Here is an 18500-nt window from a genome sequence, read left to right on the forward strand (position 1 = left end):
ACTGTCTATTAATTTTGAAATATTCATGAGCACTATAGAATTTGATTTAGATTCTGTTTAAAAGTCCTCCTACTAAAACATGCATTTATTTATGTCAAGGAGATAATATTTAGTTTCAAACATTTAAAAGTTAGTCAGGTTAAGTATATGTAAAGACTTGTACAATGTTTATCAGCCTTAAGATGGAAGATGTGGGAAGTTGAGTTTCTTCCTTATTTCTGAGGCTGTAATTATTACTGGTATATGCCTGTCATATGGTCTTACTGTAGTTGTATTGTGGTACATAATTTGCTATCCAACTGTCTGCCTTTCCACCTGTTTGTCTGTCTGTCTGTCTGTTTATGAGTTTGCTTCTTGCTCCATACATTACAAGGTATCTTTTTGTGGGTTTTTATAAGAGTTTGTCTTGTTGATAGGATACTGTTTTCATTCCATTTTTCATCATTTCCTATTTTGCATTTTTAGATTTTAAAAGCCATATTTGAAGGATGGTTATATCATGTACGGTTGTACAGCTTTATTTTTTATTTAATTCATGTCTAAAAGTCCTTTGTTTTTTCACTAGTGGTCAGTATTGAAACTGCTAGTCAGTTCCATTTTAAGGTTGTTTTAATATCAATACCGTCCATATAAGGGTTCATACAAGATTACAATTTCAGTGATAAGCCTATAAATAAGGAAATTAGTGTGTAACAGCTTAATCATTGAACAGTATGTCACTAACATACAGAATAAGGGCAGTTTTAAAGTGGAGACACAAAATATCACAGAGGTTTAATCATTGAACAGTATGTCACTAACATACAGAATAAGGGCAGTTTTAAAGTGGAGACACAAAATATTGCAGTCAGCCTAAGAGAGACCTTTATAACTGGCATTATTCTATTTATTGGTGTTGTCACTGATTTGATGTAACATTGTCAATGGAAATTTTAGTATCAAGGTAATTACTTTGGATAAAAAATATCAGGCAGTATTTCAAGAGCAGTGAAAAATGATAAAGGTACTAATAAGTTGATATTAACAGTTAGGTGCTCTTTTAGTCTTAGTTACAACATTATATCTCAGTAGTTACAGAATCGCCTTACACTGTTCTGGTTCTGTGTGTATATTACTTATAAGCTTTACATTCACTTAAAAAGCTCTTTTAAAGGTTTCAGGAATACTTTTTACCATTTGATGGACATTTTTTGTACCAGTTGTGGTTTTTATATGAAATGAGGGAAAAGTTCAATGAGTCTATTTCTATTTGATGACTTTCCCTGCTAAATATTTCTGTAGATTGAACTGTCACCTGATGCCATGGGAGGAAGTATTTTATTTCTGTACTAAGAATGATAGAAGATGGATATTGAGTTTTCACCAATATAGCATGTGTATCTTTTGGGTCATATTTTATATCATTGTAAATACATGTACATGTCTGATATTTAACTATGTTTACTAATATAAAATAAAGTAATTCTTCAAAATATAAAATAAAGTAATTCTTCAAAATATAAAATAGAGTAATTCTTCTAGATATAAAACTAGAGTAATTCTTCAAAATATAAAATATAGTAAGTCTTCAAAATATAAAATAGAGTAATTTTTCTAAATATAAAATAGAGTAATTCTTCTAAATATAAAATAGAGTAAGTCTTCAAAATATAAAATAGAGTAATTCTTCTAAATATAAAATTAGAGTAATTCTTCAATTGAAAAAGGAATAGATATGGTGAAACACATCAAACTTACCATTGTATAACCCCTATCGGAAAAATGGAGATCACCAAATAATCTTCAGTTAGTGTGAACAGACCTTCAAGTTAGCTCTGAAAGGCCCCAACAGCACAAGTAATAAAATCCACAGTAACAGAACAATGACACTTCATCAAAATAATTTAAAAGTCAAATAATAACAACAGATTAATGACCAACATTTCCTGACTGTGGACAGACCATGTCTGTGATATGGATTAAGTACATTAAAGACCATAAGTTTAGGATGCTTTGCTCAACCAAACAAAAATATTTTTTGTCCTAGAAAATTACAAATAAGTGGTAGGAATTTCTTAATATGTATTTGATAGAAAAACAGCAATTTTTGAACTGATCTATTCTTAGATAATGGGAATAAATTGTATACAGGTGCAAAAAATGAGAAAAATGAAATTATGTATAATTGATAAGTGCAGTCAGACTGTGGCAATCATGCTTCCAATCTATTGTTATTTATTTCTGGTGATTGAACTTCTATTAATAATACAATAATTAGATCTTATATCAATAAGTAATATATAAAGAACACATATTGTTATAATGATAAGATCGTGTGATCATATTTTATTTTTATAAAACAAGACTGTGTTTATTTTGACTACATTATACATTAATCTTTTTTTATCATCAAGAATCTAGTTAATTGGTTGATAAATATTAAAATTGTTAATAATTCTAAGTATGAGGTTAAGTAGAACATGATTCAAATTTGTTATGTTGTATATTGTAAATGTCCATTTTGCACTTTTGAATTTGATTTTTGTCAGAATGTATTATTCTTCTCTATTGTATAATTGCATTTTCATGAAGTCTTATTTTAGAGCACAATGGAACTTGATTGGTGTTCTATGTGTATTTTTATAGGCCAAGAACAAAAAATGAGAGTTACATACCTCATGAAAATATGGTACTCTGTAGTTAGGTAGGGTTTCTTTTTTCACAATAATTTAACCTTGAGATCTAAAGTTTAGTGATGGCCATGCCAAATGTTCATAAAAATGCACACGTTTTTTATTTAGCCTTAGTGGTTTTGGGTTCTGTAGTCAAAGAGTAATCAAGGGAACCAAGGTTATCAAAAGAATGTAATCCAGGGACAAAGACCAGACATGGGAAAACAGACATACACAACAAAGAAAATGAAGTAACTAAAATCATACATACAAAATAACAAAAGAAAATGAGCAACTCAGACTCCACTAAAAACTGGGAGCATGGACCAGGTGCACCGGTAGGGTAAGCGTCCTCAAAAGTATGACATTCTCTTTAAAACAAAACAAATGACTGTCTCAGAATATGTAACTCAAAATATTGATAGTGGTAATTTTCACATTTAAGTGAGACTGTTGCAAGTCAAACAAATTTCCGCAATTTTTCTCTGATCTTTTTATTTTTTCCTTTAATCTTCTAAAAGTTATACGCAAGAGGCTTCTCCAAAATTGGCAACTCTTTAAGTAGTCTATCTAAACAATATATTTTGGATGATCCAATATTTTACCCAGAATTCCTATTGATAAGCTTGTCTAGAGAGGTTACTATTACAGTATGACCTTGAAAACTGTCAACATATTGTGACATGGTATAGAAAATCAATACTCCACATCAGTATCTGTTACAACCTTCTGAAGAGGAGCATCCTTTTGGGAGAACCTGTGATGTTTATTGCCAGACTCCCAGCCTACCAATTTATAATGTATGGCTTTTTTCAATTTTACTTATTGTTTTGATAATAAAATATGCTGATTTTTCCGACTTTTGACTGTTTTACTTTACAGCTTCATGATCAATGATTTTCTAGTTACAAAACAGAGGATTCAAAGGTGTATCATGTTGTATTATATCAAGTTGTTTCTTGTTAAAAATGTTTTCATGGTAATGAGTTAAAGATAAGAATATGAAAATCTATCTGATATGGTAGATACTGCTAAGTATTTACTGCTAGTTCAAAAGTTTTTACTTTTTCAATTATCTAAATTTTGATGGAATATAAATGAATAAATTGTATAAGTGGAAATTTTAATGATTTTGACTAAGTCATCATAAATATATTAAAATTGGTTTTTGATGTTTTTTTGTGATCCTCCTCTAACTTCATTTCTATGATAATTTTCTGTAGTTATTGAATTCAAATTCTGTATTATTACATACTCTCATGGTCATATTTCATTTTTAAAAATCAAAAAGTAATTTTCTAGAAAATTCATTTTGAAATATGATCCTGAATTACACCAAGGTTGCATGATCTTTTAGTTTTAACCTTGTATCAATTAGATTAACTGTTGAATATGTTAACATCCCAATATGTAATTGATAAAGAATCTCTTCATCATTGATATACAATGAAGTATTGACAGACACCATCAACTTCAAGGGGAGTGAACGGAAAGTTCTGACTGACTGCTGCTTACATGTAATAAAGAGAAAAAAAAAAGATAGATATTGACTCTGTTGCTCTTGAGACATTCTAAATTCACTTTTCACTGCAAGATGACCATCATTTATGCAGAAGTATGAGGGGTCACAGGACGCTTACTTTTCAGGGGTTCAGATTTATTTCCAAGAGACAGAGGTCCTGGACATTTTCAAGTTTTTAATCAAAAGTCTGTTGGAGGAAAAAGTCCTAAGTTAAGTTGCTATTAATAAGTTAGGAACATCCTTGACCTTGGTTTATGAAAAGTTTAAGGTTAGAAATTGATAGTCCTGGACCTCCGACCCACACTAAAACTGATCCCCTGCTATTAACCTTATCACTGGCACTTCCCTGCTCACTATCGGGTTCAAATAAACAAGCACTATGGCGAATGTTTATTAATGTCAGTCAATCTGTTGGGTTCAAATAAACAAGCACTATGACAAATGTTTATTAATGTCAGTCAGTCTGTCAACCTATGTTAAATATATTTAACCACAACTGAAAAAAGCTTCATAAAGACCATTTAAAGTTTAAATTTGTTTCTGATCATAAATTGAAGGTCAAATTAGTGTTTGATTAATTAAGATTTATCATGGAAGAGTTGTTGCCCTTAACAAAAATTGTCTATTTTTTACTTTTTGTGAAGCTGGCTCTATATACCTAATAGTGTGCTCATTTGTTCAGATAGAAAGAAGTATGATAAAAACCTGTAGAAAAATTTTAATGACAACATTTTTTTCTTAATTTATATGTATATGTATATCCTATGTGACAACTTCTGATTCCTGGTTTGTTAATATTTTTTGCTGATATAAAGATGCATTTCAGCATATCATCAGCTGTTTTCACACCCACTCAGTCATTATATTTCATATGTCCTTGTAGTTACATCTTGTTATAGTCGACATTTGTGTGTAAGGTATATGAAAGTCACTTGAATATATCTGTTTCCTTAATCATGATGATACCTGCCATTTTAAATCATAAAGAATATGAAACATATTTAAAGTGCTTTCAGTTCCTTTGATTATCACAGTTAGTTACGGGAAGCATACTTTTAAATGAGGAGGATAAATATGTTGAATGATGTATAGTTTCAGTATAGTTTTTTGTATTGTAAATTATTGTAATAATTGAAATACCCATTAGATGGTAGAACTTGGTCTGGCTTTTAGATGTCTAAAACTGATAATATACTTACTGTAGACCAAGTTATTTTCACAGCAAGAAAAATGCAAAAAAATCACAGTAAGTCACATTTGAGAGTCATTAACTATGAATTCAAATTGATATCCTAAATCATGAAAAATGTGTCAATGAATTGATTTTGGGTCCCAGTAATGCTTTGGTTGAAGAATTTCCTTTATTACTGAAGTCAAACCTCACATATAAATGTGTAAACATCCCATGATTTTGTCGATGTCCTGCAGTGATCTTAAAGGCTTGCTCACTTATTGCTCACTTAAACAAGTAAAAAGATCTCAATGGACTACTCTTGTTTTCAAAAAGTTATTCCCCTTGAAATGCAAATTATGATGATGATTTTCCTTGTTTAGGGCTTCTATTATAAATAAGAAAAACTTGAAAGGCCTATTGCGAACAGTAAATCACATAACCTACATTTAGTACTGACCAAGCTACAGTTGTATCTGGGATTTACTCATTTGCCTTGAAAACTGGATTCTGGTTTTTTGATGAGCAATGCAGGCTCTAAAGAACCTCTGGTTTTATGACTCTGTTAATAACTTACATAGTATGAGTAAATTGACTATTTATTGCAAGAAATCAGTGCATATGGAGCCCAGTAAGTTTTGTTGATTAGCCTTTTCAAGTATTGAATGTTTGATCCCAGTATTTATGTGCTTCTGTTTTTCTAAGACTATTAGTTAACTTATCCATTAATGAATTTATAATCAGTAGTAAAACCATCCCAAAGCTTTTTCTAGAAACCAGTGCTTTTACACTCAGCTATTTTATCAATCTTCTAGAGTGGGTTTGACAGACGTGAGATGGAATTTCTCAATTAAAGCCAAATTTGGTTAGTTCCATATATTTTGGAACTATTTATGGTCTATATTATTCTAAATTGGAAGGTTTTGTTTACAGTAGAATAAATAAGGACAGATAACAGAGGCTTACAGACCAGTGATATTATGATTGACATACTTTAGATTTGATTTAGGTGGGTAGGTTCAATTAAAATTTCAGTAACTTTTTGTTTTCCATACACTGTTTTGCATTTTGGCCATATACTGGAATTTTAATATCTCTAAAGTGTCTTTTTATTTTGATGGTTTGGGATATGATTTAGAGCTGATAAACTTGCCTGAAATGAGCAGATTAAAATTGGATTTAATTAACTTTTTTAAATGGATAGAATCAAAATGAACTTGGTTAAGTTGCCTAAAATGGGTGGATAAAGAGTTGATTTGCTCTTATAGGTTGAAGATTTAAGTCAGACTTGAATAACTTACCCAAATCTAAAGAAGCAATTCCATTCAATTGAATGGTTAGATTAAATTTTTAGAGTTAATAATCTTGCCTAAGGCCATAATAGAAAAGAATTCCAAGATTTTTTTCCCTGCTTGACCTAATTTTTCACACCAGCCCTGATTTTTTTTTATTTTCAAATATCTGGAAATATTCCATCTCTTGTCTGGACCCAGTTTTTAATAATTGTTACTTAGTAACTTCTGGTTTGTAAAACATAGTTTTGGCTGTTTTTTTTTTTTTTTTTTTTTTATAGAAAAATGGTTTCAAATTGATGGAAACTGGTAGGGGTGTATTAGTAGAGAAGCACATACATTTTGTACTTTGATTAAGCTGTTTCTATTTGTCTGTGCTTGTGAAATCAGTAGCAGAGCTCAAGAAGATGACGATAACAACAATAGTTTTCCAGCATGGGGGATAGATACTGTAGGAAAAATAAAAAAAATAAAATTTGTTCCTCCCCACCCAAATCTTTCAGAAACGTTTTATGAGAATCTAGGATTTTTTTCTTTTATCATGGCCTAATGGTGATTAACTTGTTGGAATATAGCTTCAGAATTGTACTATTTTCATCATGAGTTTGAGTTGCCTATTTAAGGTAAGTTTTCTGTTCGTATTTTTTGAGTTCCTGCATGATTTTAATGTTTTCTCTTGGAATTTTTCCAATAAATTTTTGATTTGACTGTAGCAGTGGTTACCCAACTTCCTGGATTTGACTTCTGCAGTGGTTACCCTTGACTTTACTGTATATAGCAACAGACAATTAAGAATTTAATTAACTTTCCTGAATTAATAAAACTACAAGTAAAACTCGGATAGAAAATTTGAACACTACAATGTAAGTTTCCATATTGAACATGGTAACAGTATGTGTAAAGAAATCAGTGTATTGATCCAGGCTATTAGAATTGATGTTCGCATTCCCATGGTCACTGGTGTGATCATCGACTAATAATATCATATCATTATTCCCGGTAAAGGGGCTTGAATAATTAAAATTGATAGAGAAATCAATTGGAGTTTCTGGACATGATCATTTGGGATTCTTGGTAACTTAGGTGAAAATATAGAACTGCTTAGTAACTTGATTTATGTGTTTTCTTATATTTTGTTTTTAATTTAATTTTAATCTAACTTATTTTTATTTAAGTAAAGATTAAACAGAATGAAATATAAAAATAACAGGATAAATTATTTTGTGTTTTTCTCAGAAAACAGAATCTGTTTCCTGCTTAGCTTAAAAATTAAAGAATTTTCAAATAACAGGAAAAATTCAAAAATAAAATCCTGCTCTTTGAATACAGAATATTAGGAGAACTTTTGATTTAAGAATTTAATAGCTGTTTTGGAATGAAATATTTCTGTGGAATTGGTAATGACTTATATCAACTACACATACAGATATTATATCTTTCCCATTGGAATAATTTTTCCTTTAATGTCAGTTCTGACAAATTTCTGAGTAATCTTAGAATTGTGATTTAAGCTGAAACAGTAATACCATATAGAGCTACAGACATTCAGTACACTTGGGAGAAGTCTGTTATATGATATTACTGAACCTTTGTGGTGCTGATTTCTGCAGACAAATTATGCAAATACCTAATCAACAGCGGTACAATCAGACAATTGGAGTGACCAATATGAAATTAGGTTATGGTTTGAATATTTTGGAAGACAATCCTCCATAGATTTTTATAGCTGAAGTTTGCTGTACCCCAGCACTGAATGTATTCAGTGTCTTATGATATTTATAAATATTGATCAATTGTTCTGGTGATGTAAGGTTATTTGATGTTTTCACAACCAATTTATGCACTGCACTCCAGATTCAATACTTTCATAAAAAATTCACTAGATAGTGAAGCAAAGATTGAGAAATGCCCATGAGAAAAGAATTGCAGTGATTCAAATCAGATGATAAAATTCAACAAGAAAGTAGCACTGAGAAGAACCAGTTTTTAACAGCAAGTTATTTGTCAAGTCATCAGCAAGTACATGTATTATGGTACACATAGCATGGTTGTGGGTAGTCTTGTGTGGAAGAAGAGTTGGAAAGTGTACTGATAATTAAGTACTGTTATATACTAAAAATTCTGATTGACTGCTTGAGTACTTTAAGGTGATATATGAGACTGGTGCTACCTGAATGGAGCCCAAAGAAACAATAACAAAACTCAAGTTCTGAACCGGTGTCTGTATATATAGTGTTCATATCAGGACAGTCTTTTGCTTCAACAACAAGTACTCGTTAGTGAAAAATTCACATATATTCAAATATATTCCCGGTGATCCAGTTGTGTCCAATTTGCAGAATTTGTTTAGGGGGCATAGCATTTCATATCCTTAATTTTTATATTTGTAAGTTTTGGACTCTTGATAATAGCCTTGTATACAACTTTCCATGCAGTTAAGTTTTTGGAAAATGGGAATGCTATTCTGTCAGTTTGTCCTCTAAACTATATCCAAAGTATACTGCCATTGAGTTCTGCTTACATGTGAACCATTACACATCTATCAATTTTTGTCAACTGTTCCAGACATCAGTATAGAACTATGAAGACAGGGTCACATCATATTCAAATTTGGTACACATGTTCAACACAAAATTAACTTGTATGGCAGTGATCTCCCCAGAGGTATATAGCATCACATTACCCTGATGCTATTTTTTTTTTACTAAGATGTTATCCATCAGAGCATGAAGATTCACATTTCCACATTACCCAAAGAAAGTGAAATATTGCACAGGAAAGGTATTGTCGGTACTTTCCATATGGAAAGTCGTTTTTTGCAAGCCTCAACCTACCCTCCCTAGCAGGGTTGTCCCACTTTGCAGGCTTCACCAAGGGATAGTGAAATTTCTTCAGGGAAAGTGAATTATTTTCTTAACTTACACAAGGGAAAGTGAGATTTAAAATGATTTAAAATGATTCTTCATGCCCTGTCCATAGGGTCTATTACAAATGTGATGCTATAATTTTTAGATGCACAATGCTGTAATGAAAATGAGAGGTTACCAGGTTGCTAATGGTCCTAGTTTTGAACATGTCATATGGAAATCTGTTGTGTGTTTGTTATTACCTTTTCATGTTCTTCTGTTTGAGTCTTTCATTTTAACGTTTCATATATTGTTGAAAAAATTCATTGCATATTACTAAGTTAAAAAGTAGTTTGATAAAAGAACATAAAAAAACTATGCAATTAACTTAAACAATGAAATAAAAATAGGAAAGAAAAATTAGATTTGACAGGCAGTTCAATTGAGGTGTATGTTATTACATCTTTTTAATCGACTAGAACGGCTCTTGAACCTCTTTACAATAGGAAACCCTAATGGTTTATGACAGAGATAAAGGGAGATAATTGCATTATGTAACATGCTGTTGTAAACCTGGCATCAATTCTTATCTTAAATGGGGTCTCATAATCTTCTTTTCATGGATTGTTTTTTGCCAGTGTTTCTATTCTCAGATTTGTGTAAGTAGGTGAGAGAGATGATTGAGGAATTGAATGATACAGATCAAATATGAATAAAAGTAGCTTATCTGGTAGAATCTATAAATACTTCTATAAACTTTGTAATAAACACTGACTACCACCTTGTGTTTTAGTTAACCAGCTGTCTGTATCATTGTGTCCAACTTTTCATGTATAGTGAGCAGTAGTTTCAATTCTCATCTTAATTATTTTGTCTTGAAACAATGTGTTTCTAGAACTGCAATAAACAAAACTACATCTATGCATGTATAAGTTGGTTTACTTGAATTTTGTAATTTTTTTAAATTTGAATTTGATAGGTTAAAGGGGCTATATGAAAAAATGGTTTGTTTTGGAGAGTTAGATCACTGTGTCTGGTAACTTATAGTGCAAAACAGCAGTATGAATTGACTTATTGATTTAATGCTCTCAGTAAAAAATCAATCAATCAATCGAAATTGTATGTGGGAGATGTTTTTTGTCGCCATGTTGAAAAGTAGTCAAATATCTGTATGCGTGTATAATTTTTTATTTGAACAATTCAACACAAATGATGAAATGTTATTGAACTTCAGTCAGTTATTGTCAGCAGCTGTTAGTTTTAATCATTTCATGTACTGATGACTTAAAATGTTTAACATTAGTGATGCACTATATTTGTCTTATGTTAGCATTTGTAGGGTTTTCTGATAAGTTAAAAACACTGTGAACATTGGTAAACGAAAACATTACACTTTCACAAGCTCTCTTCCCATCTATTTATGATCAGAGCTCTTTGCATCTTTGACTGGAATGAAGTTTCTTTATTATTCAACACATTGCCTAGAAGTGTAAGCACATTTCAATTAGTAACTCTGAGACAATATAATACAAGTTTAAGATGTGATTGGAAACAAACGTTGATATTGTGTTTTTGCTCCACCTATACCAATTTAAAAAAAAAGAAAAAGATAATGATATTATATGGTTCATGTTATCAGCATGTTTACTGGTAACAATAGCACTGTATTGTCATTCTGCTAATTATTGGCATATGGTGAACAAGTGTTTATTCCTAAGAATCTCTTAAAGCATTAAGCAGAAAAATGCTGCTGTCACTTTTGAGTTATAAATAAGTTTATTTCATGATTCAGTTGCACGTCTTTAAAACTTTTTTAACTAAAAAGTTATTTGCAAAGCATTTTACTATCTATTAGGGTTTCAAGTTTACTTTTAACTAAGGAAGGACTTTTCATAGTTTCAAATTAATAGTCCATTTGGGGAAAACCAGAAGTTCTTATAAATTGTTAGTGAAAAAGGTTGAAGGTGCAAAAGGCCCTAATTGAGTGTCCTTGACTTTTGACTTGTGCTGATTTGAACTTTTGTCTATCTGTAAGAAAGAGTTTGATCAAATAATTAAATATTTAAATAGAATGTTCAGAATGCTTTTGACAGAATGGTGCTAGATTTTATAGGTTAATTTATGATCATGTCAAGTTGTCCTGCATGGTGTGTTAATGACCATTCCTGCCTTGGGAATGATATTTATAGGGGTTCTTACATTCAGTATTGTTATGATGTCATTGATACAATGTTCTAGAGTGTACAAAGTTAGGTAAATTTGATTTGTCTAAGGTGGTCATAACTCTCAGCTAATATATCTTCGTTTATTTTTGTGTTTTAGGAGATGTTATCTGTAATAGTGACTGTATGGTCTTAAATGTATTCCAATAATGAGTCTGGATAGCGAAATTGAGTCATATCCTTTGACAGAACTCTCCCCTTTTGTATGGTGGCAACTGGTTTTCTGTTAGAAATTGATATTTCTCATAGAAACCAGACATATCTTGTCAGAATTGCAAGTCAGTATGTCACTCAGACAAGGGAGAAAAGAATGATACAGTTGAAGATCGGCCTCTTGTTGGCTTATAGTTCAGACACTGTCAGATAAATTGATAAGAAATTGTGGGTCTTAAACTGACAAGTAGGAAAGAGCAGCCATGCCATATATAAATTGGTCATGTGTTGGAATCTCAAAATATTGATGGAGATTCATTTGTCTTGGGCAGGTAGTCAAAACTGATTGAAATTCTTGACATCTTATGTCAACTTAGCTGAGTAACATCATAGTTAAAGCAAAAGATTGTATGTTAAATATTTACAACCAACTTCATGTACATGTAAACAAAAGTTGCAGGTTTTCAGAAATGATTTAGATAATTAGGTAAGATTCAAAAATGATAAATTCATTATTTTTTTTATCTTTAAAACAGTGAACATCTTTTCATTTTTACATCTCTTTAAATTTTTCTGTGTTGATGTTTTCTTATTTGTGGTTGGCGTAGGAAAATATATGAACTGTTATCAGAAACATGGTAGCAATGAAAACAGTACCTATTGTAGCTATAGTGTTGAACTAAAGTTGGGGCTCTGTTTCATGAATTGAGGATTTCTTGAAATCCAGGAGTTTTTTCCTTAAATCTTTTATTTCATTTTATCTGTTTGGTAAAAGTTTTAAATAAGGAAGGATTTGAGGAAAGAGTAATCAAGGGAACCAAGGTTCTAGCAGAAATCAAAAGAATATAATCTAGGGACAAAAACCAGACATGGAAAACAGACATACACAACAAAAAACATAAAGTAACTAAAATCATACATACAAAGTAACAAAAGCAAATGAGCAGCTCAGACTCCACTAAAAACTGGGAGCATGGACCAGGTGCACTGGTAGGGTAAGTCTCAGTTTTGGATTTTTTTCTGAAATCTAGAGAATTTTTATTTCTTTTCTTCAATATTTCCAATGATGGCAAATATCAGTACTTAAAATGATCCTAAAATAATGTGCCAAGACCAATATAAACTGACAGTAATACAACTCAACATACTATCATTTGCTAGATACATGTATAGAGCATTACCTTGTCTGTAATGTATTGGATGTTGAAGGAGAATAATGGGGCTTCAGTGTCAGGAGTGATTGAGAATCTGTTAATGTGGAAGATCTAATCATAGTCCTTGCTTGGCTATAAGTGATATAATAATAATTAGAAAAAACTGTTTCCAAATCTCAGGAAAGGATATCCCCCTGCTCCCCATTCTAGTAATCATATGGCCAAAATGTATGATTGATTGATTGATTGTTGGGGTTTTAATGCCTGAGCAGGTCAAAATGTAAACAAAGTTGTAAGACATGAAGTTGAGAAAGTTGCTTGTGTCTGAAATTATAAACCATGCTATAGCTTACCAATATAAAGCTGCTGTCAAAGTATCAAATGACTGGGGTAAGTAGTCACAGAGAAATCCATATTAAAAAAATAGACAGAGCAACTGACAAACGATTACCATTATTGCTTTGCAGGTATAATGAACACTACAGCTTGCCACTCAGACCTGATGGTCTTGGCTCAGTAGCTTTACTATGACTAAAATTTTAGTACATAATAGCCTTTTCTGTTGACTAAGTGAGATTCTCATATCTTCCAAAACAAAGAGTGAAGACCATGTTGACAAAAATGTCATTAAAAGGGAGATAACTTTTGCAAGTTATAAGGAAATCTTTGATAGTCCAAATTTGGTTATGATATTTCAAAATAAATGTTAAGAAAAATTGTTAAGACCTTAACTATGTTTAGAAAAAATTATTAAGATTGTCGTCAAAACTAGGGTGACTTTTGAGTTGAGATTTCAAAATTGCTAAATTGATGCTTATAACATTAGAGCTTAGTTATGTTAGTTAAAGTTATAAGTTGACATGAAATTCTTCTTTACTGTAAGCAATTGTAGATTAAAGTAAAACTTTTTAAACAACTTTGTAGGTGATAACTTTAATCACCATCTATTTTCACCACCAGACATTAGAAAAGACATGATTATCTACTAGACAGTTGATATGTGTTTTCTTCTTTTTCAGATTAAAAAATTTGAAAAATTAGAGACAGATGAAGAAAGAATAAGACTAGGAAAAGAAATTTATGACCAATTTATAATGAAGGAATTATTATCACAATCACATGCAAGTATATTTATGGAATAATGAAACTTCTTTTATAAAGGTTGCTGGGCAAAAGGAAGAGGTGGTCAACTGAGAGAAAGAAAATATAGTAGATATACTGGGATGGGGTATGCTTTTTGTTGCTTAGGAGAACAAAGGGGTAAACTGTGAGAAGGAAAATAGGTTAGATATATTGTCCTGGGAAGGGGTGTGCTTCTTGTTGGTCAGGAAGATAAAGTAACAGGTCTAAACAGAAAATGGACAACTTACAGTTGTATGCCTTTGTAAGAATCAGGCACTGGATGAAACATGGTATGAAATAACTCATGACTTTAACTGTATAATTTGACTAGAATCAAAGAATAGAGAAAAAGGTTTCCATATCATATTGTTAAAATGACTAATTATGGCACTAAAATGAACTTTCTTACTTAATCACTTCACTTTCTAACATTTTCATAATTCAAATGGCAATCATTTAAGATAGCGATGACTACTTAAAGTGTAATTTCATTGTCAGATTGGTGTATTAATGACATGCATGTTTCAAATTTTTCGCATTTTGCCAGATTATTACTAATTGAAACCAAAAAATTCAACAGAAGTTTACTGTGATTAACTTCCTCATGTGAATTTTGGTTTAGAAGTTAGAAGTATATAATCCTAATACATGTAATTCATATGGATCTTCCTGTCTTTTATTCTATTATAAGAGACTATGTTTTGGAAATAAAAACAGTCTTTTCCTCAATTAAGGAAATTATACCGTGTGAAAAACTACATGTACTTGAAAAGACCAATCATCTTTTTATAATTTACTGAGCTATTATATATGTATTTACTTCAAAACATGATGATACAACAAAATGATAATGAATTCTACATGTAAGGTACACTTGCACTAGTAATGGGAAGGTCAAAATGATGTCAGAATTTTAAATATATCACTGTATTAAAGAGTGTAGCTTACAATGATTCTGTCAAGAGGTCTGCAGGTAGCTCATGACTTCACATTAGAATAGCAATAAAGTAATGAAGATGTTAAGGTTGAGGGCTCAGTATTGTGTTTCTTTTGCATGTAATTTGGACTGACTTGTTCACCTTACAGAAAGCAGTATGGGTAAATATCCCGAATTACTCTTAATCTATTCTACAAACTTTTATAAAGGGTTCAAGAACATGATACCATAGTCAACGGGGTGTTACAATGAGGTATCACAGTTATGACCCTTAACTCTTCACATTGTATTGTTTTTCTTTGTATCTCATATTACTTAATATATCTATGAAATTTCTACCATGTGAAGTTTTCAAATTAAATAAAACCATCATGATATGACAATATTACTGTAATCTATGTGCCAGGTGTCTGGCCCTGTTGTGAGGTAACATTTCAAATTTATGACAGAAAAAACTGTGAACTAGATATCATGTTTTTGAACTTTGTATCATATTTTTTCTTGATTATCTCCCCTATTTTATTCTCTTTAAGATGATCTAGGCTTTTATGATTATGATCTATTACTATATCTCCTCAGGTATACTCTAATATAGTATTTTCTTGATATAACACATATGTAAGATCCTGTAGAAAGATTTCACCAAGGCATAATGTAATTGTCATAGTGAAATTTACTGAACTACATCCACAATTGTTCAGTGTTACTTATGAGAAAGTAAGCTTTCACAGATTTTTAAAAGTTTAAAGCTTGTCTTAGTCTGTATAAGAGTTGCCCAAGTCAGTATTCAGTGGTTTATGAAAGTTGTAGACTTGCCTAAGTCAGTGTTCAGGGGAGGGGGGTTTACGGAATTTTTAGTTTTGCATGTCAGAGATAAGGAGTTTATAAAAAGTTTTAGGATTGCCTATGTCAGAGATTTATGATAGTCAAAGCTTAGTTGTTCATGGGCAAGCTCCTAATGCAAATTACTGATATGTACCCATGTTCAATGTCTGCTTTCCAAATGAATCATTTCTATTCAAGATTTCATTGGCATAGGGAGAGTGATAAGTTACTACACATATGTACCTTTTCTCATTGAAGGGTGATGGATGATAAGAATCTTAGAACACTGGATTTAGGACTCACAATGTTGTAATTGAATATACTATTATATTTTTGGCATTGAATTTAAATAGGAATATTAAAGGTGTAGTCCATACAGTCTGAAATTTGCACCATTGAAAAAAGAATGCTGTTGAAAAAAATTTTGTATCTAGCTGCAGAACTATAAGGTAACTCTTGAAGGTCATTTTGCTACATTTGTATTTAAAAAAAAATATGGATATGGTCCACAAAAACTTTTTCAAAATAACAGAGGACTATTAATAGGTGAAGAAGTACAGATATTTTTCTTCTTTCGAACAAGTAAGTTGTCAGATTTCTACAATTGAAAAATTTATTGATTATGATTGAAGAAATAACAAATACTTCACAAATAATGTTAGGTACTATTTCGCTAATGTTCAAACCTTATTAACATTGTGAAACAAACTTATGATTTTGGTCAAAAGGAAAACCTCCCAACTTCTTTTCTGTACTGTAGTGTTTTTATATGTACTCAACAATCAACCCATCACATAATAATATTATCAACATATCCAACATCAGCTGATAAATACATGTTGTTTGATTTGCTAAAATCAATGACAAGCCAGAAAACTAATGTTTATTAGGTTCACATAGATTTATGAGAGATCAAAACATGTGCAGACATATAATAGTAACTGCTGATCATTTCAACTTACTTCCTGAGAATCAGTGGTCGATTTCACAAAAAAATCATAAATTTAAAATAAAAAAAAGTTTTGATGTCACAATAAAATTTCCTATTATGACATCATAACTTATGACTAGTTTTTACACTTTGTAAAATCAGCCACAGATAGTCACAGATATGCTAATGAGAGTACTGAAGAGATCTTCTTTGTACATTCAGAGGAATGTTGAAAAAGGAGGTGTCAGACTTTTTTTGGATAAATTTTCTTATCAGGCAGTGCACAAAACAATTCAACAAATGGTAAAAAGGGTTTTAACTTCCTGAACTAAGACCTCCTTGGATTAGCCATTGAAATTGACCAAGAAAACATTTTTAAAACTTGTTGAAATGAAGATTCATAGGATTCATAAGAGGTTTTTCTGTCTATCTCCATAAAACTTTTGATAAATACATGTATATTGAAATCTCTGAACTTCTTTTTGTCTCTTTCTCTGAATAGATATTATCAAGTATACCAAATCTTGGAGCATGTGCATATTGCCTTGCCTATATACTTGTACATGTTCTTGCCAGATTTCCCTTTGAAATGTATACATGCTTTTAGTATATTGTGCTCCTTTGTCAAGAAAGGAAATGCTGAGAATCAATGTTGCGTTAAAGTTGCTTGGAGTGTTATATGATTAAATGTACCTGGTTTTCAAAAAGAAACAAAGCTGTGGAAATCTATTTGACAGAGTTAATGAAAGAAATAGCTTATGTTAGCATTGTATCATAATCACAATTTAAAATATCACAAAACCTTCCTAGTGTAGTATTTGTTGTTTACATGTAGCATGCTGAAGTGCATTTGAAGTTCAGCACATGTACAGTTGACTGGTAATGAAGTAGTAATTGATGGTGATGGATTATTCCAACCAGAGGGAGCCACTGATGAGTTATAGCTAATTAATAAGTGAAACTGTTAGGTTAATTAGTACATCTTTTTACATTCCACAGGCAAATGAAGCAATCGGTTTATGGTTTCATCCTTTTTAAAACCATTTTTGTATATGGCTAGGTAATTTGGTATAAGAAATTCTGACTTTTATTTCAGTGAACCCGAACTGTTTTTTTCTCTTCCAATAGAGTCTGTAAGCCTTGTTCAAATTTTTAGTTTTCAGATCAGGAATTTCCAGTAATAAAAAACATCAAAACCTAATCACCAAGTTGTACTATGTTCACTTCTTCCAGGAACCAACATAGAAGACAAGTAAACCAGGATGTTATAGACTCTTCTTGTTTATAATAAATATTAAACGCTATTGTCTCAAGGGAGTTTTGGTGATTAGATAGAACTTTCATCAATTTCTAAGCAACAGATATCATTGAGACTATGGACTTTACATATTTATTTTGTATAAAGCTATAAAACTTAGTTAAAAAAAGTTATAAATTAACTTACTCTAACTTTCAATTTGTATTTTATGTAAAAACCCAATGCCAGTCCTTTGTATTGGTACATGTGATTTTGATCAGACCTAAAACATTGTAGTGATCTTGGACTGGATTTGGTCATTTATAAATTTAGGCCTATATAAACTTTATGAAAGAATTGAATAGTATATAGTAGAAAGGAATATTTTATACCTCAGACATTAGGTACAAATGTATATAGTGTCAATTACTATTAGT

General features: G+C 31.0%; 1 protein-coding gene across 1 annotated transcript in view; it reads left to right on the forward strand.

Moving 5' to 3' along the window:
- The window catches only part of LOC148608259 (G protein-coupled receptor kinase 3-like), an 88245-nt gene that overhangs the window by 17971 nt on the left and 51774 nt on the right, over nucleotides 1-18500 (forward strand). The window contains exon 4 of the mRNA XM_088546989.1: nucleotides 14031-14132. Coding sequence (XP_088403115.1) covers nucleotides 14031-14132 — 102 coding nt within the window. The remainder of the gene's footprint in view (nucleotides 1-14030; nucleotides 14133-18500) is intronic.

Source organism: Perna viridis, chromosome 9, assembly GCF_037379345.1.
Source record: "Perna viridis isolate PV_CMFRI_1.1 ecotype Kerala chromosome 9, ASM3737934v1, whole genome shotgun sequence".
Taxonomy (NCBI): Eukaryota; Metazoa; Mollusca; class Bivalvia; order Mytilida; family Mytilidae; genus Perna; species Perna viridis.